Here is a 23461-nt window from a genome sequence, read left to right as displayed (position 1 = left end):
TTGTTGTTATTGTTGCTGGTGTCTGCTTTATAGCAGCCCGGCCATTGGCGTTAGAGCGTTTTGACAAACACATTTGGTGCCCAGTTTAGGCAGTCTTTGGCTGACCCTGCCCGACCCTTTTGCGGCCCAAAAAGCCTTATTACACTTGCAGGAAGGGAAACGGCGTAATCTTTTGTGTTTTATCAACGTATTTGATTAAACTTTCCTGTTGTTGTTGTTGTTGTTGTTGTTGTTGTTGCCATACTGTGTGGCTTTGCGTTTGCCTACTTTGTGGCTTGAGGCGTTAATCATACGCCCCATTGTGCCGGGCGATGTTCGTCGGTCGCCGTGCGAGACATGTGCGTAGTTTTTTATTCATATGAGACACATGAGATTATGTTCGCAACGTTTAAACAAAACATTTGACAAAATTAACACAACATAGCAAGAGCTTCTGTTCAAATTCTATCTACATCTAAAACTGTTTTGCAAATGTTACAAAATATGGCCTAATTTTCAATTTAATTTAAGCTTTGTCATACATTTATATTATGGGCATTCATTGTCAAATAAAATTCATAATAGCTTAATTGGTTGACTTAAATATTTTCTTGAAATTCATATAGCATATAGGTTACAAATCCTGCTGTTAAAATACTTACTTTAAGGCTTGCTTTCAATATGAAACACAGTTTAGATTTAAAAGAATTCTTTTAAGAAATCACTTTCTTTTTTAATACTATTAAAATACAAAAATTATTTTGAACTGTTTACATCACCAAGTAAATAAGACTTAAACCTGACTTTAATATGCCTTTAGCTTTATTTTCTTGCGGTGCACCCACGCTCAAACAGAGTATCATATATGATGATACTCTATCACATTCTCGGGTCATAGCAGCTTGTAAATGCCCTTTGAAAATGTAAGAAAATATTGAGCAGATATTGATATCCAGAACCTTGCCTAAGTATTTTTTTTGCTCTGTTGCCGGAGCTAAAAACTTGTGTAATTAAACAGAGCTTTGGCAACAGCTGCTGTAAAATTCCTTCAAAGCTCTCGCCTATGTTCAATTCATATGTGTCACAAAAAAAAATACATATTTGCATTCGCATGCTGGGCAAAATACTTGCACACTCTGCTGTAGGCGTATGGTGGGCGTGTCTGGGCGAGCTGCGGCTGGGTTCTCGCACAAATATGAAGTTGCCTTGATTAAATTTTTTGCCCTGCATAGCGACAACTGCTGCTGCTATGGCGAGAGATATGTCGGGGTCTTTGGGGATTCTAGTGAGAATTTATCGGTTGTGATTTATAAAACGCCATTCGGGGATATTTCTTGGAAAAGAGAAAGCAAAAATGACAAAAACTGCTAACGAGTGACAGAAACTTGCATATTTGGCCAAGCTCGAGGCAACAAGACAAGTTAATATTCCGGTGAAATTGGTTAAGTTCTCTTGGGTAAAGAATTTATTCAGCTATTTGCGCATTTTCGTCAAACTATTAACTTGTTTGCTCTTTGGGACAAGCAGCTAGCAAATGTCAGAGCAAAGATTGTCAGAGAAGAGAAACGGTTAAGAAAACTGTGTGCCTGACATATCTCAGACTTGATTAAAACACGAATTTTTGGGTTAAATCACAATTACATTTAATAATTAAATACTTTCATTAAAAATAAGAGAGATGTGTTATAGCTAATTTATGAACCTCCCTTTTCTATCATCAGAACACTTTGCTATAGGCTCTCGGTTGACTTTGCCTTGCTCCTCAGTCGGAAACACTTGACAATTAAAGGAAACGAAAAAATGTTTTATCATTATATATTTTGAATTATATATGTTATTTATTTTATATAGTTTACATAATAATATCTTAACAATTATGCCAGGACCCACACAAAACATTATATATAAATAATATAATAGATATTTTAACTGTTAACGCATTAAACAACATTCAATTTACTTTCGGGGTATTCAAAATATTTTATAGCAAAACTGCATATTTACCAAAATTTATTAAAAAATTGATTATTATGTGTGAGACATCTGCGATATATTCATAATATATATCAATTTATAATTGATCTTGATTTAAATTCAAATTTCAAATTTATCTTGGTGTAAAGCTGAGTGTCGAGCTGAGTGTTTAATGAAAAGTGCATCTATATCTAATTCTATGCAAGATAAGCAATTGTTATCTAAATCAAGGGTATTTTATTTTATTCCCTGAAAACGTCTTTTTATTCTCGTTTGCCTTAAATAACAGTGTTTGAGTTTGTATTTAAAAAATCGCATCTGAAATACTTACTAAATATTTAAATATTTTATGCGTTCGCATATGCCCCTATTTTCTAATGGGGTTTTCAAGAGGTCAGCTCATCGAAAGGTTAGGAAAACGGCGCACCTGTTCAATGTATCTTTTTATTTTATTATTTTTTAATTTATGGCAAATTGACGCTCATGTGGCAAAAGCGAAGGCTTTAGAAAATGATGTCATGGACTAATGGGCAGACACACACACACACACACAGACTCATGCATATAAACAAACGCACGCACACACACATTATCAAGTAAATGAAAGAAACAAACCCCTTTTTAAAGGACAGGAAGCAATGTGCCCATCATTAAAACCTAACCGAATCAATAAAAATGCAATTTCAATGCTCGTCTAGCCGCAGTAAGACAACACATAGGCTGCCAGCCATGGGAGTGGGCGTGGCAGCTGGGCATATATTTAAATTCATATGGAAAACTTGCGGTGTAAATAAACTCGAGCAACTTTCACGCCGGGCGCTGTGCATTGCAATTCATTTCAAACGTCATAAATTCATTTTACAACAGGTAACAAAAAACGCAGGCAATTGAATTATTTATAAGCTGACGTTACAGGGTAAAGAGGAGGCTGGGAATTGGGGGCGGGAAAGGGGTATGAAGCTGCAGAGTGCAGACAAGTCAATTGGCTAGGACTTTGCCTAGTTTTCTTTATAGCTTACCTTAAGGCGGCGCCCAAAAGAAATAGACAGCAACAATGTGACAAAGGGGTGTGAAGTGTGTGTATGTGTGTGTGTGCACATATGCGGGTGTCTCTCTTAACAATGATAACAAATGAGCTGTGCTTGCAGCAATAAAAAAGTGAAACAACAAAAGCCAGACACTCCAGGGGCAACCCTTATAAAAAAAAAAGTTGTCGCAAAGTTTTCCTCCCTCCAGGCAAAAGCTGAAAGTTAAATCCAGCCTCGGGTGCGGAATTCTAAATACATAAGCATCGACAGCAGCAGCCTCTGCACTGAGGGGTGTTAAGTGCATGCGAATTATTTTTTTTTAAGGGTGCATGCGATGCAACGTGTCGTATACGTGATAGCGTGCGTATACGTGATGCCAGTGGCAAGCGGAAATTGAATTGTAAGCAGTCAAAGCGAGCCTGTCGGGCAATCAGATCAGCAGGGGGGGGGGGGGGGGGGGGGGGGGGAGGGGGGCAAAAATGTGAAGTATGCAGCTTGCAAGGAGTTGAGTAGTGATTTTAGGGATGAAGCTAATTGCGGACGTCACAAGCTCCTCAAATTAAACGCACAAGGAACTTGTCATAATACTGAAAAAAAAATACTTTTCATTATGCAAAAAAGGAAAACTAAAGGAACTGATTTTGGAGCAACTTTAAGTAATGCTTTGCAATATATATCAAAATAATTTTGAGGGCAAAAATGTTTTCTCAATCTTGGTAATTACATTTATCTTAGAACTTTTAAGAATCTTCGTTTTGGATTCGATGAATAAAACCAACTTTCGCTCAATATTTATTGGATCCAAAAGGGACTTTTTAAGGTCTGATTAAAAATTTTAAAACATTTAAAGCACTTGCATAAACTTTATTTGTATTCGAAAACCCTTTTTAAATATATTTAAACTATTTTGAATATGCTTAGAAATCTGATGAATTTTTATCATTTTCTAGATTTATTTCTTTCTATATTTCTTGCAAAGGCGATAAATAAAAATAAAACAAATTTTACTATAGAAGTAGAAGGAGAATAGATTTTTAAATAAATTTTAAAAATAATCTTCAGAGTGAAGAATTTTATATAAATTAATTTATTTATTTACATATTTATTTATATAATATGATGATAATGATAAGAAATGGTGACTGAATTCCCAAAGGCATCCAGAAAGCAAAGATTTAAATACTGAAGATTTTATATAGTGAATCAATACTTTGAGGAATTTAAAGTATTCTATTGATTATTTTATTTTCCAACACACATTTTTTTTAGTAAATAAAACGTAAAATATTTGATATTTGTCATTTAAAAAGCACTGCAAAGCTGTTATAAATTTTTAAAGTATTCAAATTTAATTTTTTTTTTCTAGACACGACATAAATTTTAATCAATAAATCTCTTGTTCCAGAACTTGCAGCATCTCAAGTATTTAAAGTAAACCCAAAAATGATGTACTTCAAGTCCCAGCTAAGCTACGGCTGCGCCTTGGCACTGTTCAGCTTAAATCTGTTGATGCTGCAGCAGTCCAGCGCCGAACTATCGACAGTTCAAGGTGAGCACCAAATACCCAACCAAGGACCTATTTAGCTGTTTACTGATCTCTGGCATTTTACAGGCGCTCCCATTAGCAGCCTGTATGATAATCTACTGCAGCGCGAATATGCCGGACCCATTGTATTTCCGAATCATCAGGTGGAACGCAAGGCGCAGCGCTCGCCGTCCTTGCGCCTGCGCTTCGGACGCAGCGATCCGGACATGTTGAACAACATTGTGGAGAAACGTTGGTTCGGCGATGTCAACCAGAAGCCGATTAGATCGCCCTCGTTGAGGCTGCGCTTCGGTCGCCGCAGCGATCCCAACTTGCCCCAAATGCGACGCACCGCCTACGACGATCTTCTCGAACGTGAGCTGACCCTCAACAACCAGCAGGTGAATCAACCAGGTGCTGGCTATGATGCCGAGCTATCCGATGACTATGATGTGGCCTTCGAGCGTGCCGTACGCAAGCCCCAACGTTTGCGCTGGGGACGCAGCGTCATGTCCAGCCCATTGGATCTTGGCAACAATCGTGTGGACAAGGATCAGGTAAACCAAAGATCTAATGAAAGTCATATGGGGAAGAGTTTTCAGCAAAAATCCCTGTCGAAACGAGAACTTTAAAAAATTATAGAACCTTATGCAAATGAATATTTAAGACTAGCGACTATTATTATTTGATATTATTTGACTTTGCCATGAATATATTAGCTAAGAATCAGCTGGCAGATGGCAATATGTAAAACTCAAAGTCCGAGAAAATGCGAAACAATTTTGTTGAATTGTAAAGTAAAGAGCTTTCACATAAAAGTTCCTTCTAATACCACCCAAATATTTTTGAAATATTCCAAATACTTGCTGCTGTTGAAGCTCTTATACTCTTTGCCCTTTTTAATATTATAAAAAGAACATTTATATTATTAGTTATATTTATTAGTATACTTTTTCATTATAAAAAAAATAGTTGATAGAATTCTAGTTCTTCTGGAATTTAATATGTTAGTTTTATTTCAATTCCAATATTGATTGGTTCTTTAAAGAGAATTAACTAATTTTCACTTAAATTATTCTTAAGCCCAAGTTGTGTCTGATTTTGATTACCATGCATATCCTCCGAGTTTCAAATGTTTCATTGTTGTTTTTCGTACAAATTTAAATGTGAGCCCATGAGAAGTGCGTAGAGAGGCGATATTTGAGCGATTGTAAGAGCAAGTCATTTTTTCTTTTAAATCATTTCGAGTGTTTGCTCTATTACAAAAGTGTTATTTAGCCTGATTTGCACAATTTCCCCTTATTTTTCTATATCTGTTAGCAACGGGAACGCACACAACTGGAACGAGAGTGGCTGAAGTGGCAAGAGATGACCCGCATGCTGTTGGCGCTGCAGCAGCAGTATGACAGCTCTGCCGGCGAGCTTGCTGGCGGCTCTGGCGAGGACACCGATGAGGATCAGGATGAGGACAACTCGGAGTATCAGTTCCAGCGTGAGGCACGCAAGCCCATGCGCTTGCGTTGGGGTCGCAGCACTGGCAAGGCGCCAGCCGAGCAGAAGGTGGGCAGAACATAAGCTGGACGTCAAGTCGATTGTGGATACTCATTGTCTCCCTTTTTAATTTATAGATGCCGTTGGCTGCTGAGACTGCGTCCGTCGCGCCCAAGTCAGAGAATTAAATAAAAAAATGTTGCTTTAATCTGAAAAATGGAAATGAACAAAATGACAAAGAAAACTCACTGATAACAACAATTAGGCGGAAAATCAAACACACAAACACACACACACACAAAATGGAACTTATTTCAAACACTCAACTGAGGGACAGTTTTTGAAGGCATCTACGGTAAGCGCAGGGAGCTAAGGACACAGGCTAAAGAATACATACATATAAACCATATACTATATAAACATATATGCATAACCGATTACGTGTACATTTTAATTTTGTGCAGCTATTTACTAAAGAGCACTAAACTCGATAGAAAATTTAGCCCATGAACTTTAAAAAGTTGCTGGCAAGTTATATACCAAAAAATGAATAAATTAAATTAAAAAAAAGTTATATATATAAATATATATGAGAATATTTTAAATAATATTTTATTATTTTAACATTAGAATATATTTCTCTAATAATTTAAACCGTCTAATAATAATCTAATACGTTTCTTTATGATAGTGTTATATTTTTGCAATTTTTAATATTTACTTATATATTTTGTATTCTTTTAAACTTCTGCTAATTTTCTATGTAGCTCGTTTTGACTAGCCTTATAGAAAGTTTCCCAGGCCATAATCCTAACAAGCTCAATTAAATTGCCTCTCTAACACGTCAATCGTAATACCAGAATAAATGTATATAACACGACAACCGCAAAACAGTTTTTAAAATGTAGCGCAAATTTGTTATAATAAAAAAATTATAAAAAAAAAAAAACAAATATGAAAAGAAAGGAAGAAAAATATTGAGAAATATGTAAAACCGTATTATTTGTTTAAATTTTAAGCGAACTCTATTAAAGTTATGAAGAAAATGTTTAAAAAACATTTAAAGGCCCCCGAAAGGTGTATTACTGCAACAATTGTTATATTTCTGTGTGCTAAAAAGAATTATATACATTTATCTACTAATATATTAAATGAGTATATAAAATACTACATGCATACATATAAAATTATAAACATAAATATTTGTCTACTAAATGTATTGAAATTTTATTGATGTACTTTAAAAAAAACAAAAAACCAAAAATCAAAAAACAAAAATGCAAAAAAAAAAAGCCAAGACAAATTCAACTTAAAACTGACCGTCGAATAACAGAACAAGTTTTGAAATCTAAAAGTCTTTTGTATATTTTATTTACACCATCATTGAAAGTGCGACAAAACTTATTAAATTATATTTGTTTTACTAATGAAATGTCCTAATATAATATCATACTAATTAATATATTAGGGGTACTAGGAGTGCAGAGGCAAAGGCAAAGACGACAATTTTCGGAAGATTGTCCAAACAGTTTCTCCACGCAGCAAGCGATATATTGTACGAGTATTAAATTTATGCATCTAACAAACTGTCATGAATGTAAATAATATGCAGAACGCTGAATACACGCAAAATATTTTACCCGATATAAAAGATACATACTATATCCTACAAAATACAGTATAATAAATGGTGAAACTCTGTAGGGAGTGAACAAAAAAAAAAAACAATGTTGGAAATTTATTGGAATATGTCGCAGTAAGTATTATTATTTAATTTAATTATTATTCATTTATTAATTTTTTCTTTATTTTTCGTTTGTTTTTCTTTTGAAAATCCTTCAATGTACCGGGCATATTATTGACAGCTGTGATCAAAATAACACCGAAGAAAATAGTCAGACAAAAGATCAAAAAGGTTGAGTGGTTTTTTATTCTGCTGTCCACCAGCGAAGCTAATGGAACTTGCAAATGAAATGAAGTAAACAGGTGAGTCAATATAGGGAAAAGTGTTCTAGGGAGTGAATCCCAATTGGACTTAATTTGCAACATCCGGGTATAACTTGGCTTTGGCAAGAACTATCGGACACGCAAAAGCAGATCAGTTTCATTTGGCATTTGTCATTTGGCCATTTGATAGACCATGGTCCGTCTATTATGTGTTCAAAAAATGTTATAGTGTCTGAGAGATTTACCATTTATCATTTTAGTGGCACGATAAGAAATGGATAATTGAAATGCTCAAGTTAAGCAATATTCCGCGATTTGGATCAAATTGCTGGTCTATAAGGACAAATTACAGTTCATATTTTCCGGAGTTTTTGTCCTGAATCAAAAGGTAGATAATTTACGCGAGATATTACAAAGCTAAAACTTTTATGAAATACAATCTTGGAAATATATGGCAGAATAAATATCGCCTTTATATGCGCATCTTTCGTTTCAGGTTTACCTGAACAATTTTAAATAAGGGATTCTGTTAGAGAGGATATTATACGATACAAGGACCTATATTCGTACGACTAAGGTAAGTTCACAGTTGGATCGGTTGATAAGAGCATATATTTATAAAATCCCTTGCCAAAATTAAAAACGATAACAAATTAGGGTTTCAATGTAAAAAGAAATTTATAATAGACTCTGCATCATAATATTGGTAGAGTATAAACAGAAGTGTCTTCAGTAGCAAGTTTTACTGCAAAGTTAACTGCAGCAAAGGCAACCGCCAAAAGACCCGCCGGAAATCCCAACAATTATCAACTTTGAAAGCCCCGCCGTAACACAATTAAGCAACAAATGTGAGATCATAACCATGAAAATAAAAGCAAAACCCGAACAGGGGACAACAACAAGCCAGACGGAACCCGGAGCTTAAACAACGTCCTGGATTGTTATAGACTTCACCCGTTTGTAACTTGGCTCAACTCAACCCCCCTCAACCCCGCCTCAATTACGTTTGTACCGATAATTAACCTTTTACCTGTAAATGGAAATGCGCGCCGGAGATGTGCGTAGAGTATTTCCTCAACATCTTCTACATGGCGCACATATGTTTGACAGCCAGTAATTGCATTTAACATTGACAACACGAAAATGCACTCACTCTTGAGCTAATGGACTCAACCTAAGCGTCAAATGACATTTTTTTTTACATTTGATTATAAATGTATATAAAATATATACCCTCTTAAAAAGGAAGGCTATTTCTCGAGTTATCGCACATTTGCCACATTGCCGAAAAGGCGTTTCGCCTGTGGGAGAGAAAGTAATTAGCCTATTTTAAATCGCTGTAAAAGTTAATATGTGGCTTTAAACTTCTAAAATGACTGAATAATTTAGTAAAAATCATAATAAATGCAATTAAAACATGTCGCACAGGTGTCAGAACATTTGAGCTCAAATGGCGGGCGGCGGCGCAGAGAAGAGCTGAGAGAAATGTTAAATAAAACTTTGCTTTTGCTGCTGCTGTTAATATCAAAAGTTTGATGAAGCTATTTAAATGTTATGCGACTCTGCTGTTATTGTTGCTGTTGTGTTTTTTACTTTGTACTTAGCAAATATTTATGCAAATAATATGCAATTATACACGCACACACACAAACACGCGCGCGCTCACACGCACACATGAGTGCAGAAACACATTCGCGGCGCCTAAAAGCGCTTTGTAAACAGTGAACTTTTTAACACACATGCAGCACAAATGTGTCAGAAACACACACACACACACACACATACACATACAACAATTTGGGAGAGCAACAAACACATGGAAGTGTATGAAGGCGCGTCTAAATCGCGAGCGAAAACGGGCGAAACGTATGCAAATGGCAACAAAAGCAATGTCACATTTGATGAACGACTCTAAGATACCCTAGAACTAGCCTTGTGTGAAAGCTGCCCAATTCAACATAAACAAAAATGGTTTGCCTTAATATTACTGAAAAAAATAACTTTTTATTTCTTATCAGCGACTTTATCGACACCAAAGTGTACATAAAATTGCAACAAACTCGATTACACAATATGTTTACAGGGTATTAGAACAGCGAACAACAAAGCCACGGACAGCAACAATGGCTGTTTGTTTCCTTCGTCTGTGTCAACATCGGGCCGACAAAACTAATGCGTAAGTTTTCTAAAAGGCGGAAAACAGAGCAACAACAAAGTGCGCGCATTAAATGTTGAGCTCAAATAAAATTTGTCAGCTGCAGATCCTTAGCCAAGGTACTGTAAAACTACAACGTTCAACCTTAAATTATCCTATAAAAAAGACTATATTATTTGTGAGCGTCCGAGAGATTTTGAGAACTTTCATGAAAGTACAGTTTATAATTAGGTTTATTATAAATCTTAAAAATATACTCTAAAATGTTGTGTCTGTTGGAGATAAAATTTTACTTCTAAATTGTGACAAACATGACGAACACATACAAATTTAATAAACATATATTAAGCCGTTGCATTAATTAATATTCAATTTCAATTACAATGTTGTCTGTTATCAAATGACGATTCTTCTCAACTAATCTTAACATTAAAAAGAATATATGTAGAACACGATGCACTAAGAATATTCAGAAATAAGAGAAGTTCATTTTTATGGAGTGTGGGCTGATTTGTTTGTGGGAATACTGCTTGATGTGATTAAGAAAATTGACTCACTGTACACTTTTTCCTAAAGCTAAATACATTTTCTATGTTATTCCGATACTTGTCTTATTGTAAAGTTCTCAAAATCGTCTTGTGGTATGAGACGCAATCTCATATCGTTGGCCAAATGCAGCACGGCATAAAGCGCCACCGAGGGCGACAGCGAATCGGCCATTTTTGTGGACAGCACGCTGGGTAACTTGTCGTAGACCTCCTTAAAACTGGCCATGCCTTTGGCATAATGCTCCTCCTTCGCTTTCGCATGGGCGGGTATTTTCTCCTCCTCCATGGTGGCATTGCTTAGCAATTGTTTCTGTATCAGCGAATTGCAGCTGCGCTTGAGATTCTTCATGTCAATTACCTTGGCACGCTTCGCAAAAGGCACAATTACTTTGGTGACCTGTTTAGAAGGAGTTAACAATAGTGTATTGAAAAGGGAATGGTAAAAGATTTTAATTTTCTAAAATTTCCTATTTATTCTTAAAGTGCTAAATTTATTGCGCTCTCACCTGCGTCGGTGCTCCCTCGAAATCGGTGGCGATCTCAAGTACCGTATCATTGCAATTATTGCGCATCGTTGTGTTCCCTTGGATCAGATTGCCGCATGTGGCTTGCTCACCGCCCAAGATCGTGGCGCCCGGCTCCCCGCCTAAAATCATGGTGCTCACATTCATTTCGCCAGGCGAATGAGGCGTGTCCGGCTCAAAGTGATCATTGTCAAAGAGTTCCACATCATCGGCAGCATCGTCAGCAGCCGTGTTCGTATCCCTGTCCATTTCGTCCTCGTCATCATCCTGCACACCATATCGCCGACTCACTTTGATGCTGGGCGCATAATCGTATCGATAGAAATAATTGGGTTCAAACTCAAACTTGGTGGGCAGCATGAGCTTGCGAGCATCCCATCGCTTTTGATAGTTGGCCTTGCGCAGTTTTGTGTTCGAATCGAGCGTCTGGAAAAGATTCTCCGTGCACTGGCCAAAGTTTAGCTGCTTGCTGCGTCGCTTTGCCGCCTGCAGCGCGGCACGGCGTATTCGTGCCGCAGCTGCTGTGCCGCCGCTGCCGCCTGCGGCTATGTTATCCTGTGCATTGGTGTGTCCCAAGGTGCTACGTGCCCGTACACGCTTGAATTTCCAGTGCGATGGTCCCGCCCAGAACTGAGAGATTTGGTCCATTGGCCGATAAGAGTACTCGAGCTTGGAGCTGCCGTCAACGGGTCGCAGATCCTCAATCAACACTGTTTGCTTGCGCAAGGCACGACAATGCTGCAACGTTGTGCGCTCCTCAGTTGTTAGCTCCTCCAGCTCATTGTAGTCAACCTCTAGAACTGTAGCCGCCGGCGCATCGAGCTCCGGAATTGGTTCGCACTCGGCATTGATGTCAAAGGCCATAGATAGCTCTCTTGGATTCTCATAAAAATCATCAGCGTTGTCCACACCCATATCGTTATTATCTGTTAAATTCGCAGCTGCTGGATCGTTGGCATTGATCGGGTTGGGCGCATCGGTTATTATGTAGCCTGTGTGCAGAGGTCGTAGCTTAAGCTGTTGATCATAGCGCCGCAACTTCTTAGCCCACTCGGCACTGACCAGCGTCTGTGTATCCAAATTCTTTATATCACTGTCCACTATCGTATAGTCTTGCACCTCTTCCGGCAGCTTTTGATTTTGCCAAAAACGATAGTTTGTACGCAGTCGCAGCTCAGAGTCCACCGTTGGCAATATGTTGTGCATAAGCCGATTGGAGGCGTTTATTGAGCCCACCGTAGAGTTTAGTTTACCAAATACCGGATCCTGCAAAGGCGCCGTATCTAAACGTGCATTCAGCGTCTCCTTATTTTTGGTCACCGTGGAGACGGGCTTGCGTGTGCGTTTCTTAGCCTTTGGCGCCGAGCCTGGAGCTGCTTCAATGCCATCGGCAGCGCCGTCTTCTGCGTGGTCCGCAATGCTCTCATCGCGGTCGGCGGCTGCATTTAGCTGCTTCTCAGTGAGCGTGCGCGCACTAAGTCCGGCAGACATGCGCATAGCATCCAGATAAATGGAATCCACGCGCAGGCCATACACCTTAGAGGAAGCCTCCAATGATGAACCAGCCATCTAAAAGATAACCAGCATTAAAATTAGATTCAACATAAACTTCTTAGCTTACCTTAAAGTTGCTCAGCGTCTTGTGATGTCGATCCAGCAGACTAGATAGCGTATCGATCAATGACAAGCTCCAGGCATTGTCACGACTTAGCTTGTTACCATTGTAGATCTCTAGGCATTTGCGTATGGTTTCGTTTTCTTCGATGGACTCCAGAACGCTGCTGTCTCGGGGTCGTGTTTGCTGCTGCAGCAGCGTGCGGCGTCGTGCCTCGCGACGTTCCGCCTCATCGTCGTTCACCATGGTCGTTAGGTCACGCAGCATACTCTCACGGTGGCTGCCCACCGCGGAGCGACGCAATGGCGTCTCGGAACGCGGTAACGTCATGATCTAAAGAGTCCAGGCACGAAAGTATGTTGGTTGTTTTCTTATTAACAATTTAGGCACGCTTACCTTTTATCCGTGCAACACTTGTAAGCAGCCGAGTCTTAGCTTATTCAAAATATGGCTATGTAATATTTACTATTTGACTAATTTCACTTAATTATTGCTCGTGCCTTGTTATTCAGTTTTCTTTTATGCCTCTCGTTTTGGCATTATGCTTGTATTGGTAATAGTTTACAGTTGCTTTCAAACGACGCCGCAATCTAGGGCTGCAACGATAATATCGATATTTTAGTGTTGAATAGCAGCACGCATAGGTAAAGGGTAGTATTTTTTCTATCGGTCGCTTTTACCGATAACGGAAAACGAACATTCAAAACTTTACCGGAAAATAACAAATCAAACGTTGGCATATTTATTCAATATCAAATTAAATTCATTTATGTAAGCAGAACTAGTTGAAGTTGACTTACTTAAATAAAAAACTACTTGAAACTACTAAACATAAAAAGCAACAATATATCGATAAGTACCAAGTATCTCATTATTCAGTGTTTGTATGAAAACATTTAAAAACAATCAACAATATAAGTACACAAATATTTTTTATTCTCATAGAAAATGGTACTGGGACGTCCATGCCAAAATGCTTGATAGTGCTGCTGTGCAACACTTATCTGCCAAATTATCGATGCAGCCCTCGATGGCGGCAATCTAACAGTGAACATGCAGATATACATCTGTAAGTCGCGCGCAGCTCCGTCACATTGTTGTGTTATTTTTGTAAGAAAAATAGCAAGAAGTTATTTGCAAACTCAGCAATAATTCAATGTAAACAATTCGCTGAATGTAGTGCTCGTTGCCATAGCAGCGCTCTTCAATATACAAAGTTAATAGTCGTGCTGCCCATGTCGATTGTGCGTGTGTGTGTTTATGTATGTGCGTGTGTATTTGAGTTGGGATAACTGCACATTTAAATTTGCGCAGCGAACTTAAACGGAAAAGAAACAGTTACTTAGAACATCAATAGAAAACGGAAGAGAAACAAACAGCATGGCTCGCGACACGCAGGGCACACAGGCCACCCAGAGTCAGGCGTCCAACATTTGGACCCAGGTCGAAAGCCAGCCCATGGAGAAGATCGTCTGGGGCCGGCTTTATGGCAAGAATATTAAAATCAAGTCCCTTGGTACGAGCATAAAGCCCTACAAAATTATCTATACGCATTCGTCCTTTTGTGTTGGTAACTGTTATATGCAAAATTTAAATGTTTTTTGTTATATTTATGTATAAATATTTGATACCCTGTTTTTATAACGAATTGAGCCAATATAGTTATTTCCGTATGTCTGTACAAAGTCGCCTTTTATTTAATATGTATGTATTGTATTTGGAACTAACATTTCTTATAAGATATCTGTAATGCAAATCGTCCTCCTACTCGATTCTCAAGAATTGGTGCAATTACCTACGTGTACATGTAAATATGCATATTATATATGTGTAGCTCTGTTGAACTTTAGGCTTGTTCTTTGTTTCTATTGTGGCTTATATTTATCTCCCCTGTTTCTTCTTTCTCCCTCTCTTGCATTCTCTTTCTAATTTCCCCCTCTGTGATTTTTAGGAACGTGTCACTTAACATATATATATACGTAACATATGTAGCTGGAACAGGGTATCTTCTAGTTGGGCACTCTCGACTAGACGTGTTTGTTACTTTCAATTTCTCAATTCCGCTTATCTTCTTATTAGACTTGAACAACGACGAATTTTCAGCAGGACGCGGAGAACTAAATGATTTAATATTGACGCTTAATGATTTACCTGAGAAAATACTGTCGCGCATATCCAAGGTGCATTTTATCATAAAGCGCGCCAACTGTGAGCTGACAAATCCGGTTTATATACAGGTAGGTAGCTCGAAATACGCACCCAAAAATGTGAACTACAATAAATCCGATTCAATTTGCAACAACCCCCCAGGATCTCTCACGCAATGGGACTTTTGTGAATGGCGAACGGATCGGCACGAACAAAACGCGCATCCTACAAAATGACGACATCATTGCCCTCTCTCATCCTACCTACAAGGGTAAGTCCTGCTGCTATTGCAGAAATTCGAACGCAGTATTTAAATTTGAGCACCTGCCTGTCTTTGTTTTTAGCCTTTGTCTTCAAAGATCTTAGTCCGAACGAGGCAATAGGCCTGCCAGCTGAAATTACCGCTACCTATTATATAAATCGCAAACTAGGCTCCGGAGCATATGGGCTGGTCAGGCTGGTTTATGAGCGACGCACCTGCGAACAGTTCGCCATGAAAATTGTTAAGAAAAACATGCTGGAGGTGAGCGCACATCCAAACAACAATCTTAACGATCCGGAGCGTGTCCTGAATGAGGCAAAGATTATGAAAAATCTTTCGCATCCGTGCGTGGTGCGCATGCACGATATTGTCGATAAGCCAGATTCCGTTTATATGGTGCTGGAATTTATGCGCGGCGGCGATCTGCTAAATCGCATTATAAGCAAGAAACTGCTCTGCGAGGATACATCCAAATTGTATTTCTATCAGATGTGCCATGCCGTCAAGTATTTGCATGACAGAGGTGAGTTAGGGTTGGGTGAACTACGAGGGCAGCTCCATGGCTCGATTGCAGAGGCAAAATAAGTGATTAATATGATTTATAAATTTGAAAATTATAGCTATGATCAAAATGCATTTTTCAAGGTATTACACATCGCGATCTGAAGCCGGACAATGTGCTGCTCGAGTCCAGCGATGAGGATACACTGCTCAAGGTATCCGATTTTGGACTAAGCAAGTTTGTGCACAAGGATTCAGTGATGCGTACGCTATGCGGCACGCCCCTATATGTAGCACCCGAGGTGCTCATTACCGGCGGACGCGAATCCTACACACAAAAAGTGGACATTTGGAGTCTGGGCGTGGTGCTCTACACATGGTAAGGCAATGATTATGATTTGGCTTCAATGGCAGACACCAAATAAATATCTATCTGCAGCCTAAGTGGAACTTTGCCGTTTTCGGATGAGTATGGCTCACCGGCGGGCGAGCAAATAAAAAAGGGCAACTTCCGTTTTCGCCATCCCGCCTGGCAGGGCGTGTCGCAGCGCGCCAAATTGCTGATCAAACAAATGCTCATTGTGGATCCCGAGAAGAGACCCTCAATTGATGCCGTGCTCAAGTGCAACTGGCTGCGGGATACAACGATGCTCTACAAGGCCAAACAACTCATGAAGTTGGAGCATATGGAGATCGGTGAGGAGGAGAACAATTTCCTGGAACCGCCCACAAAGCGGCGACGGCAATAATAGAGAGCTAAAGTGAAAAAGTTTTAATTTTCTGGAAAAATTAATCGAAACATTTTTCCCCATTGCGCATAGAAGCAGCAAAGACAGCCCCACTTTACTTAAATGATTCCCCACTGAAAAGTATTTTTTTTTTCCTGAGGTTGTTTAATTTTACATGTTGTTTAGTTTAAGTTTTGCATTTGCGTCTTTTGTTAAACGTTGCGTGCCAAAAAAAAAAAAAATTGAAACAAATTTGAATAATTATTACATTTATTGACGCGATTATAATATGAATATAATAATGATTAAATGTATATAGTTAAGTTGACTAAAATGATTGACGTTTAATTTTAGCAGCTCAATTTGAATATTTCTATATGAGAACCGGTATTTACTTCTTAAATGCCCAATCTACAGCTTTACAATTCCCCAAAATAACTATCCACACAATTGATGTAGTCAAATAACATTACAGCAAGGATTCGAAACAGGATCCTCGACGAGAATCTATGTTAACATGTACATATGTACGACTTTAGAATTGTACGCACTTTCTACTTTTGTTTTTATCCTCCCCAGTAGGTGCTAGTAAAAAGTGGGCCTGGTAAGTGAATTTTCCGTTAAGCGCATATTAATGTATATAAGTATATGTATCAAAATATCTATATTTGTTTATTTGTGTGACAAATCATACATATCGTTTAATAAGCTAAGCTAATATAACATTGTCGCTGGTAAAAAAATATCAAAAATATTTATATATATATGTATGTATATTTCATAGCACGGAAAACAATTAAATAGTTAGATAACTAAAACTAGGTAGCTATATACATCTGGTGTCCTTGATCTTGTGCGTAGCCAATTTGCGGCCGTGTCCAATGGTCAGCAGTGTGCTACCATCACGCCAGACTGCATCCGTAAGACGTGTGTGCGTGTTTTCATTGGTGTAAATAAAATCATGTTGGACGCCTACTTTGGCAATCTTGACTGCAGTGGGCAGATTGCTCATGGCCGCCAGATGGGTGCTGTAAGAAAAGCCGTTGTATTTTAGGTCTGATAAAATGTTGATTTTACCTACCCATTCACGAGGAGCTGCGAAACATGACCTTCCTTAAAGTAGGACACGGTTTGCTGCAGTTTGCGCGGCGCGCGAATGTCAAGCGTATGCACATTGCCATCATAATCGCCCAAATAGACGTAGTTATCGCCCTGCAGCTCACTGGGCGCTGCCCAAGCGGCACAAGTGAAGCTCAGCAAATGCGTCTCATCATCATAGAGACACGTCGATGAGGGAGATGTAGCACGCAAATCCCACAGACGTGCACAGCCACCGCGGTCGCAGGTGAGAATCTGTGTGGCAGCTGCCACGGAAGTGGCTAACCCCGTCAGTTTGTTGGTGTGTGCGGCGCGTGCATGATACGTGCTGCACAAATCGGCACCAGAGAGATCCCAGACCTGTTACAAAACGCATGAAAGTTGTAAGAAATAGAAACAGCCGATTTTTAGCTACTTGCATTGAGCGTATTGTCCAGGCAAGTGGTAACCGCTTGCTGTGGATGCGACTTAAACACACAGAGCTGATTGATGGGCGCCTTGTGTGCTGCATCTTCGCCAATGAGGAACAAACAGTATGGCTCATCCGGATTGCGCACCGTGGAGTAAGTGGACCAGGCCTGCAATTTGGTGTCACCCAGCGCCATGAGCAGCACGTTGTTATCAGCATACCGTAAGATGTTAACAGTACATTCGCACTGCAGCTTGAAGTCCGCATTGTCCACGGCCATGTGATCTGTCTGACTGTACCCAAAGAGCATGCCCCACCACTGAGCACCCTCGCGATGATTTGTGGCCAGCGCAAAATGCTGCAGTTCATTCATGGATATGCTGTCAAAGCAGTCGTGCAGCCGTGGTGTCAGGTTCTCCAGGCGGGCATTCATATCGGCCACATTGAGATTGGGATAGTCCACATTGTCAGCCAGTTCCTTGGCCGGTGGTGGCTGGTGCGTTGCGGGCGTGCGATATGTTACCGAGCTCCTTTGTGGAAACATCATAAATGCTTAAAATCAACGCAGAATCAAAATAACAAATCTTAAGCCGGAAAGCAGCGCGTGCCGGCAACAAACCAAAAACAGTATTTACAAGTATCAGTATATCGATTAACATACATTTACATATATCACAGATATCGATACTTTTGAATGAAATTTAAGATGTGCGTCAAATTAGCGGCGGTGACTTAGCGTCGAATTTTGGTACTTGTTATCGGAAAAGTATCGGTCACTTTCAAATGCATTTATTTATGTTTTTAAGCACGAAACCAAATAAATGTAAGTGCAGAATTGCAAAAAATTAAATTATTTACTATCTACATTCATTTATTTTTGAATTTTAATTTATAATATGGGTAAACAAAGGGTTTGAAAAGTTAGGTTTTCACCATTCTTTAAATATCTTTCTACATCCATTTATACATTCTACATACATTCTACATCTTTATGTGTGCATTCTTCATAAGTTGGCAGCCCCTAACATAAATATGTTAAGTATGTAATGTTGCCAGATAGTTTTTTTTTGCATAACAGAGGGTATAATAAGAAAAATAGATAAATGCGAATTTCTCAAAAACTGGCTGGACGATTTTCTTGATGTAAAAAGCAAAATGATTGATAATTCGCGATCTATATGTTAAACTACCGTGCATTTGGGCCATTATCGGAGAAATAGAATAATAAAGGTTGAAATATTGCCACCTTTTCGTTATTATACGTGTATAAATACTAAAATGCATAGTTGTCGTCTTTTGCATCAGTCTATTTTACCAAAGATACTGTTTTATTGTAAAATGACAATTATTTCATATATTACTGCATTTCTCTTCCATATACAAGTATTTTGAATTAATTTGTTCCCGCTCAATACTGTATAACATTGTTCAACACTGATTCCGAGCAGTGGTTCGGTTCCCGTTGGAGCTAGTAGCTCGATAGGCCTTTGGAATGAACAACATGAGGTGTGTTTACATTTTGCTATTTTTCTAAAAAACTGGCTGATCGATTTGTTTAGAATTAATGCGTAAAGCTTCCTTAAACATGTATCTTCAAGTTGGTATACCGTGCATTGAGGGCCATTATCCCTGAGAAAAGTTATTAGGGTTCAAGTGCAAGGGTGATTTTTTACGGTCATTTTGTATGGGGCTAGCAACGAGGTTGCTGCACTGTAGTACAAATATCTTAAAAACGTGCTGATTGATTTTTATAATTTTTTCAAGATTGGTTAGGTGAAACTATAGACTTCAATCGTGTATATACGGTTTTCGGGGCCATTATCCCTGAATAAAGATATTTAAAGAATGGTAAAAACCTAACTTTTCAACCCCTTTGTTTACCCATATTATAAATAAAAATTCAAAAATAAATGAATGTAGATAGTTAATAATTTATTTTTTGAAATTCTGCATTTAAATTTATTTGGTTTCATGCTTAAAAACATAAATAAATGCATTTGAAAGTGACCGATAGTTTTCCGATAACAAATACCAAAATTCGACGCTAAGTCACCGCCGCTAATTTGACGCATGTGATGATTTTGCGTTGAAATGAATAATGATAATCCAAATATAATATTTAATCCACTAATTAGTTCTATACAAAAGGTGGTACTTTATGAAACACGATCGGTAAGTTGTTCGCACGCAACAAAACACATTAATTCTATTGTTTTCGGCCTTTCAGCGCTTGTACTTGGTGGGCAGCAACAATCGCGAGACCAGATTTCGCTTGCTCACCATCGATCGGCTGGCGCTGAATCGCTTGATCATCGAGGAGAATGCGAACGAGCTGAACAGTTTGGAGATTCGCAGGTTTGTGTCCTCCTTAACGGGATCGCCAAAAGTAACCTCCGCCTACGGAGTATTGGGCTTCGTGCGTTTCCTGGAGGGGTATTACCTTATACTGGTTACCAAGCGAAAATGCTGCGCCCATATTGGCATGCATCTGGTATATACCATCAAAGATACCGTGATGGTGCGTGTCAACGAGGTGACATCACAGCGACCTCCACATCCGCATGAGGAGCGCTACAAGAGGATGTTCCAAAATATTGATTTACGCAGCAACTTTTACTTTTCCTACTCGTATGACTTGACTCGCACGCTGCAGTACAACGAGTCGGCGCCACGATATGTGGGTGCCAAGGTGAATCTAGAGAGGGATGAGCCGCTGCCCGATTGGAATAAGCTTACCAACAATGTGGCACAGGCGCACGAGCGTGTCGACTATGCCTTTCGCAGCGATTCACGCAAGCGGTTTGTGTGGAACGCTTATCTACTGAAGCCTATGGAGGTAATTATGCTTAAGGACTGGCTGTTGGAGGTCACACATGGCTATGTGAGCCAGTCGTGCATCAGCATCTTTGGCAGACATGTCAATGTTTGTCTAATAGCGCGTCGCAGCACACGCTTTGCTGGCACGCGGTTTCTCAAACGGGGCGCTAATTTTCGGGTATGTTTCCAGATTAAATATAGATACACATTATAAGCATCTATTCCTATCTTGTAGGGCGACGTAGCTAATGAAGTCGAAACGGAACAGATTGTAAGCGACGGGCAGCGCCTATGCGCTTTCACGCAAATGCGAGGTTCGATACCATCGCACTGGTCCCAGGACATTAGCAAGATGGTGCCAAAGCCGCCCATACAGCTAGACATATGTGATCCCTATGCTCAGACACCGTCACGGCATTTCGAACGGCTGCTGTTTCACTATGGTGCTCCGCTGATTATGCTGAATTTGGTAAAGAAGCGTGAGCGACGAAAACACGAGTCCATAATTTCCAAGGAACTGCAAAACAGCATTAAGTATCTTAATCAGTTCTTGCCGCCGCAGCATCGCATGAAGCACATTCATTTTGATATGGCACGTCAGAGCCGTCTCAGCGGGGGCAATGTCATGGAACAACTGGCCGTTCACGCGGCGAGTATGATACAGATGACAGGCATGTTTTATAAGGCTCATCGGGGCAGTGAGCTCAGCTTCCAAACGGGCATTGTGCGTACAAATTGCGTAGATTGCTTGGATCGCACGAACTCGGCGCAGTTTGCTATTGGAAAATGCGCTCTGGGGCATCAGTTAGAGCGGCTGGGTTTTGTAAAATCAGCCAAACTGGAGTTTGATTCGGATTGTGTGACCATGCTGGAGCATCTGTACGAGGAGCACGGTGATACTTTGGCTCTGCAGTATGGCGGATCACAGCTAGTGCATCGCATTAAGACCTATCGTAAGACGGCCGCCTGGGCCTCTCAGGGCAACGACGTTATGCAGACGCTGAGCCGCTACTACAGCAATACATTCAGCGACACGGAGAAGCAGCAGAGCATTAATTTGTTTCTGGGCCTCTACAAGCCGAGTTTTAACAAGCGTAAGAAATATACCGCCTGAGTCTAATATTTTACTTAAAAGCTTTATTTTTGCAGTAAACCAACCAATTTGGGAGCTTCAAACGGATTACGATATGCACAATGCCTTTGTGCCGAGCACTTCGATCGCTCCTATTACGGATTGGGTGCGGCACAAGGTACGCGAGTGCCTACCCTTTCCCTGCGCTGACACCAACAAGCTGGTCAAGGAGCTGTTTCGTGTGCATAGCAATGGATTAGAGATGATTGATGCCTTCTCGAATTACCATCAGTCCTTTAAGTGGACGGATTTGAGCGAGCACATTGAATTTGAAATCAGCCAACTTGCCACGCGATACATGCCCACATTCCGCACTAACTACAGTCCCTTCCAGCGTCAGATACAGCCATCGCGAAAGGGGCGACAAAATCCATCGATGACTGGCCAAAGTTCTACCGGTTCGACCAACAGCAACTCCTCTAGTTCCAGCGAGGGCGAGGACAGCTCCAGCGATGAAGAACTTAGTGCTAGCTTTGCAGAAAAAGAGTCGAAACAAACAGAAACAGCCGAACCAGCACCATTTACGCTGGCTTCCATGCTACCACCCATGGAAGAGGTATATGGCTGCACCATCAGTCCGCCATCCAAACAAAGCATGGCTATTTACAAGAAGTACGTTCAAATGGGTAAACTATCTAGCGGTGGCGCACAGCCGGGCCAAACGGCCGTAGCTCAACGCGAACAAGAGCTGGCCCAGATGATGCGTGGCATCACACTACGTCCACTAGGTGACTACGGCACAGATTCTTATCTGAGTGTGTGGCCGCCATCAGTACCTGCTAAGAGTCTTCTCGTTTATGCGGAATACTGCAAAACGCCACGAAACTTTAATGCGGTGCCCAAATTTGAGGAAAGTGATTTGTTATATAGTTATTTTCAAAAGCTGGAAAATACCCAGGGCAACTTAACAGGTGATGCTTCAATATTGATGAAGTCTAAAATCGTTGACAGGGCAATAGCAGTCGTATAAAAATCTTTTATGTGCCGTTAAAGCTGTTCAAATTCATCATGGGAGTTGGGGTGAGTTCAAAAAAATCATTGGCTGTTTACCATATACCATATACTCTGTCACCAAAGAAACAAGAGTATATTACTATGTCTTTCTGTGTTTATACTCCTTCACAGAGTGAATGGAAATTATTTTCTAATTTAATTATTAGTTTGCCTTTCTGTTTTTATACTCGTACACAGAGTGCAAACAGAAGTATATTTGTTTTGGGCAATGCCTGAAATTTCAAAAGAATTTTAAATTTAAAATATATAATTTTGACTATTTATATTATACTCTAGTATCATAGTGTACATTCACAGAGTGCATAAAATTAGTATATTGATTTTGTGCAATATCCCCTTTTTGAAGTTACACTTAAATTTGTTAATGTATTCCCTCGTCAGAAAAGTATTAATACTATATGGGGCACAGTTTTACAGCTAGATCAACAAAATTAGACAGAGGACTACTATTAAACTCCCTCAACGGCCGATAACAATTTAAAAATAGTTTGTATGTCTGCGTTTTAGATCTTGCATTTAACAGAGTATTATGTAGTTGCGAAATTTCAGCCCGATATTTTTGTTTT

The 23461-nt window shown here is 39.5% G+C and overlaps 5 protein-coding genes across 6 annotated transcripts in view; 3 read left to right on the top strand and 2 right to left on the bottom strand.

Annotated features, from left to right (window-relative positions):
- Positions 1-3723: 3723 nt before the first annotated feature.
- On the top strand, positions 3724-6573 carry LOC115763525 (short neuropeptide F). The gene is made up of 5 exons (XM_030706129.1): positions 3724-3801; positions 4387-4530; positions 4594-5063; positions 5827-6066; positions 6135-6573. Exons 2-5 carry the CDS (start codon positions 4425-4427, stop codon positions 6183-6185), a joined length of 867 nt encoding a protein of 288 aa, XP_030561989.1. The 5' UTR covers positions 3724-3801; positions 4387-4424; the 3' UTR covers positions 6186-6573.
- Positions 6574-10371: 3798 nt separating this feature from the next.
- Positions 10372-13572, bottom strand: LOC115763434 (condensin complex subunit 2). The gene is made up of 5 exons (XM_030705997.1): positions 13499-13572; positions 13183-13382; positions 12793-13119; positions 11154-12740; positions 10372-11044 (listed from the first exon to the last, which is right to left on the bottom strand). Exons 3-5 carry the CDS (start codon positions 13114-13116, stop codon positions 10694-10696), a joined length of 2262 nt encoding a protein of 753 aa, XP_030561857.1. The 5' UTR covers positions 13117-13119; positions 13183-13382; positions 13499-13572; the 3' UTR covers positions 10372-10693.
- A 90-nt stretch (positions 13573-13662) lies between these two features.
- Positions 13663-16671, top strand: LOC115763435 (ovarian-specific serine/threonine-protein kinase Lok). 2 transcript variants are annotated; one of them, XM_030705998.1, is made up of 6 exons: positions 13663-14356; positions 14866-15023; positions 15097-15205; positions 15279-15719; positions 15842-16076; positions 16137-16671. In XM_030705998.1, the coding sequence occupies exons 1-6, from the start codon at positions 14167-14169 to the stop codon at positions 16444-16446; spliced, it is 1443 nt and encodes a 480-aa protein (XP_030561858.1). In that variant the 5' UTR covers positions 13663-14166; the 3' UTR covers positions 16447-16671. The 2 variants fall into 2 exon arrangements, with proteins under 2 accessions (XP_030561858.1, XP_030561859.1); XM_030705999.1 differs by having other exon boundaries at positions 13666-14302; positions 16137-16670.
- A 469-nt stretch (positions 16672-17140) lies between these two features.
- LOC115763409 (protein valois) lies at positions 17141-18543 on the bottom strand. Its single transcript, XM_030705959.1, has 3 exons — positions 17943-18543; positions 17507-17883; positions 17141-17453 (listed from the first exon to the last, which is right to left on the bottom strand). Exons 1-3 carry the CDS (start codon positions 18477-18479, stop codon positions 17252-17254), a joined length of 1116 nt encoding a protein of 371 aa, XP_030561819.1. The 5' UTR covers positions 18480-18543; the 3' UTR covers positions 17141-17251.
- A 1462-nt stretch (positions 18544-20005) lies between these two features.
- LOC115763345 (polyphosphoinositide phosphatase) overlaps positions 20006-23461 on the top strand; it is a 3741-nt gene continuing 285 nt past the window's right edge. The window contains exons 1-4 of the mRNA XM_030705858.1: positions 20006-20104; positions 20160-20927; positions 20985-21843; positions 21899-23461. The exon at positions 21899-23461 is cut by the window's right edge and continues 285 nt beyond it. Coding sequence (XP_030561718.1) covers positions 20024-20104; positions 20160-20927; positions 20985-21843; positions 21899-22851 — 2661 coding nt within the window. The 5' untranslated portion in view covers positions 20006-20023 and the 3' untranslated portion in view covers positions 22852-23461. The remainder of the gene's footprint in view (positions 20105-20159; positions 20928-20984; positions 21844-21898) is intronic.

The sequence above is a fragment of the Drosophila novamexicana genome, unplaced genomic scaffold (genome assembly GCF_003285875.2).
Source record: "Drosophila novamexicana strain 15010-1031.04,08,12 unplaced genomic scaffold, DnovRS2.1 tig00000739-arrow-arrow-pilon, whole genome shotgun sequence".
Classification (NCBI taxonomy): domain Eukaryota; kingdom Metazoa; phylum Arthropoda; class Insecta; order Diptera; family Drosophilidae; genus Drosophila; species Drosophila novamexicana.
Note: the sequence above shows the minus strand (reverse complement) of the source record. Positions and strands in the feature narration are given on the sequence as shown.

Bases quoted from the DNA above. Each gene is read 5' to 3' on its own strand.
- LOC115763525 (XM_030706129.1), top strand. From the start codon at position 4,425: ATGATGTACTTCAAGTCCCAGCTAAGCTACGGCTGCGCCTTGGCACTG. The intron at 4,531-4,593 runs GTGAGCACCAAA...GGCATTTTACAG, and splicing joins CGAACTATCGACAGTTCAAG to GCGCTCCCATTAGCAGCCTG. The intron at 5,064-5,826 runs GTAAACCAAAGA...TATATCTGTTAG, and splicing joins ATCGTGTGGACAAGGATCAG to CAACGGGAACGCACACAACT.
- LOC115763434 (XM_030705997.1), bottom strand. From the start codon at position 13,116: ATGACGTTACCGCGTTCCGAGACGCCATTGCGTCGCTCCGCGGTGGGC. The intron at 12,741-12,792 runs GTAAGCTAAGAA...GTTATCTTTTAG, and splicing joins AGACGCTGAGCAACTTTAAG to ATGGCTGGTTCATCATTGGA. The intron at 11,045-11,153 runs GTGAGAGCGCAA...CCTTCTAAACAG, and splicing joins TCGAGGGAGCACCGACGCAG to GTCACCAAAGTAATTGTGCC.
- LOC115763435 (XM_030705998.1), top strand. From the start codon at position 14,167: ATGGCTCGCGACACGCAGGGCACACAGGCCACCCAGAGTCAGGCGTCC. The intron at 14,357-14,865 runs GTAACTGTTATA...TCTTCTTATTAG, and splicing joins GCATTCGTCCTTTTGTGTTG to ACTTGAACAACGACGAATTT. The intron at 15,206-15,278 runs GTAAGTCCTGCT...CTTTGTTTTTAG, and splicing joins CTCTCATCCTACCTACAAGG to CCTTTGTCTTCAAAGATCTT.
- LOC115763409 (XM_030705959.1), bottom strand. From the start codon at position 18,479: ATGATGTTTCCACAAAGGAGCTCGGTAACATATCGCACGCCCGCAACG. The intron at 17,884-17,942 runs GCAAGTAGCTAA...GTTTTGTAACAG, and splicing joins GCCTGGACAATACGCTCAAT to GTCTGGGATCTCTCTGGTGC. The intron at 17,454-17,506 runs GTAGGTAAAATC...CTTTTCTTACAG, and splicing joins TCGCAGCTCCTCGTGAATGG to CACCCATCTGGCGGCCATGA.